Source organism: Atta cephalotes, assembly GCF_000143395.1.
Source record: "Atta cephalotes unplaced genomic scaffold scaffold00083, whole genome shotgun sequence".
Taxonomy (NCBI): domain Eukaryota; kingdom Metazoa; phylum Arthropoda; class Insecta; order Hymenoptera; family Formicidae; genus Atta; species Atta cephalotes.
In genome coordinates this window covers 84,486-86,454 of record NW_012130147.1, presented here as the reverse complement: position 1 = coordinate 86,454, position 1,969 = coordinate 84,486, and the positions used below count along the sequence as shown (strand labels likewise).

General features: G+C 30.3%; 1 protein-coding gene across 1 annotated transcript in view; it reads right to left on the bottom strand.

Moving 5' to 3' along the window:
• Window positions 1-1,969, bottom strand: part of LOC105624619 (diuretic hormone receptor-like) — an 11,310-nt gene that overhangs the window by 8,017 nt on the left and 1,324 nt on the right. Inside the window, 3 exon segments of the mRNA XM_012205976.1 lie at window positions 930-1,018; window positions 1,187-1,267; window positions 1,492-1,697. Of these exon segments, the coding sequence (XP_012061366.1) occupies window positions 930-1,018; window positions 1,187-1,267; window positions 1,492-1,697 (376 nt within the window).

Below are 1,969 nucleotides of genomic sequence, written 5' to 3'. Positions count from 1 at the left end.
CTCTCTCTCTCTCTCTCTCTCTCTCTTTCTCTCTCTCTCTCTCTCTTTCTCTCTGTGTGTATAACATGTCTTAAAATACATTATATAAATATATTTGCAAACTCTCAATTCATGTTATTATTTAGTATTTTTGCAACTAAATTTTAAGTTATAAATCTGTTTAAGTAAAATTTGCTTAAAATTATAAATAAGAGGAATTTATTACTGTACTGCAGAATTCTGTTCCGAGAAGCTTTTTATTCAATATATACATGTTCAATTCCAAGAGAGTGATGACAAATTTAACAAAGTTTTCGAAATAAGTCAAAGTTATTGATTAATCTTTCGATTGTTATACACATGAATTACTATGCTTTGATGAAAATAAAAATCGGAGAGTAATTCGGATATAAAGGCGAAAATTGAAACATTAAAATGTGAAAATTGGAACAATGAAATGCTTCTTTTACATTTCATTGTTTCAATTTTTCATTTTGATATTTCAAATTTCGCCTTCTAGAAGTTTCGTTTATGCTTTTGTTACTCTCTCATTACATCTCCGATTTACATTCCGATTTTTATTTTCATCAGGGTGATTCAATGGAAAGTTTTTTTTTCACGAATGAATGATGAGAAATTAGACTTGTTAAACAAGTCTAATATTTTTCTGTATATTATTTCTGTCTTTTTCTTGCGCGTTTTATCCTTGTCAAATATTGGATACGGCGTTAACAGGCAAACGTGACTAAAATTTTGCTCGATATTTTATACATATTATATTTATTTATATTTTCGATCTATCTATCTGATCTATCTGATCAGATCTATCTGATCAGCCTGTTACACATCACTATTAGGAAATGAAAGATTTTTCGCGCAGATAGACGGAAATTCGCTGTCAAATACATATTCAGATAACGTCAGAGAGACGTTCTCATTTAAATTCATACCTGGTTAGGTTGATTCATGATGTGGTTCATGATTTTCTGATCCAGCGACTTGGCGATTCCCCACAGGGCTATCACAAGCACCGGGATACCTGGATTTATTTATTAATTATATATATTTTATTAGTTTAATCATTTATTTGTTTAATTATCATTTGTTAAAACATAATCAATACAAAGTTTTAAAACAGAATGCTGTTATGTGGTCGACCCGAAAACTCTTTTCTTTCCCGCGATTTTAGAGTCATTAGTTCACTCACCCCAGCCAATCACTAAGCAGAGTCTCAATTTGATATTGTCACCAGTGAATGTTTTTACGACCAATAAATATAGATATAGACCTATAAACATAAAACAATAAGAATAAACGCGTAATAATATTTGGAGCATACTTGAAATATTTTTTAACATTCGTACACGGATATTTTTCTAAATTATTAGTTTTAAATTTTTGAGTAATACAAGTAATGTTCTCGATGTTTCTTCTCTCATACTAGTTCAGAGTAACAATATTGTGTACTTTGTAAGAAGTAGATACAACATGTCTGCCATATTTCTAACTCACCTTCGATGAACATCCAGAAAAAATTTGTCAAATGAAAGTAATGAAGAAGCGAGAATAATATCACGCAAGTAGGTATATCCGTTTGCATGGATACCTGGAAATTATATAAACTCATATTAATAAGAGGAACATTCATTATCAGACAGATGATACTAAGCTAAATATTATTTCGAGATTATGTGCATCCATTTTTTGCCAATTTTTGTCTAACAATCGAATAATTTTCCAGAACTTATGAAGAAGATTTATAACATTAAAATTAAAATGCATTATAAAATGCAACTTTTAATCGCATGCAATTTGGAAGAGCGCAGACGATGGAAATTTTTACGATATTCAGGGACACACCCAACCATCAATTGATCCGATATAGATGAAAAAACTAAGTATTCTGCTCATTTTATTTCTACGTTAAGCTATTAATAAAGAGTAATGTTATTCCTAACTTTCCATTCCCCCCCCTCCCTCTCTCTCTCTC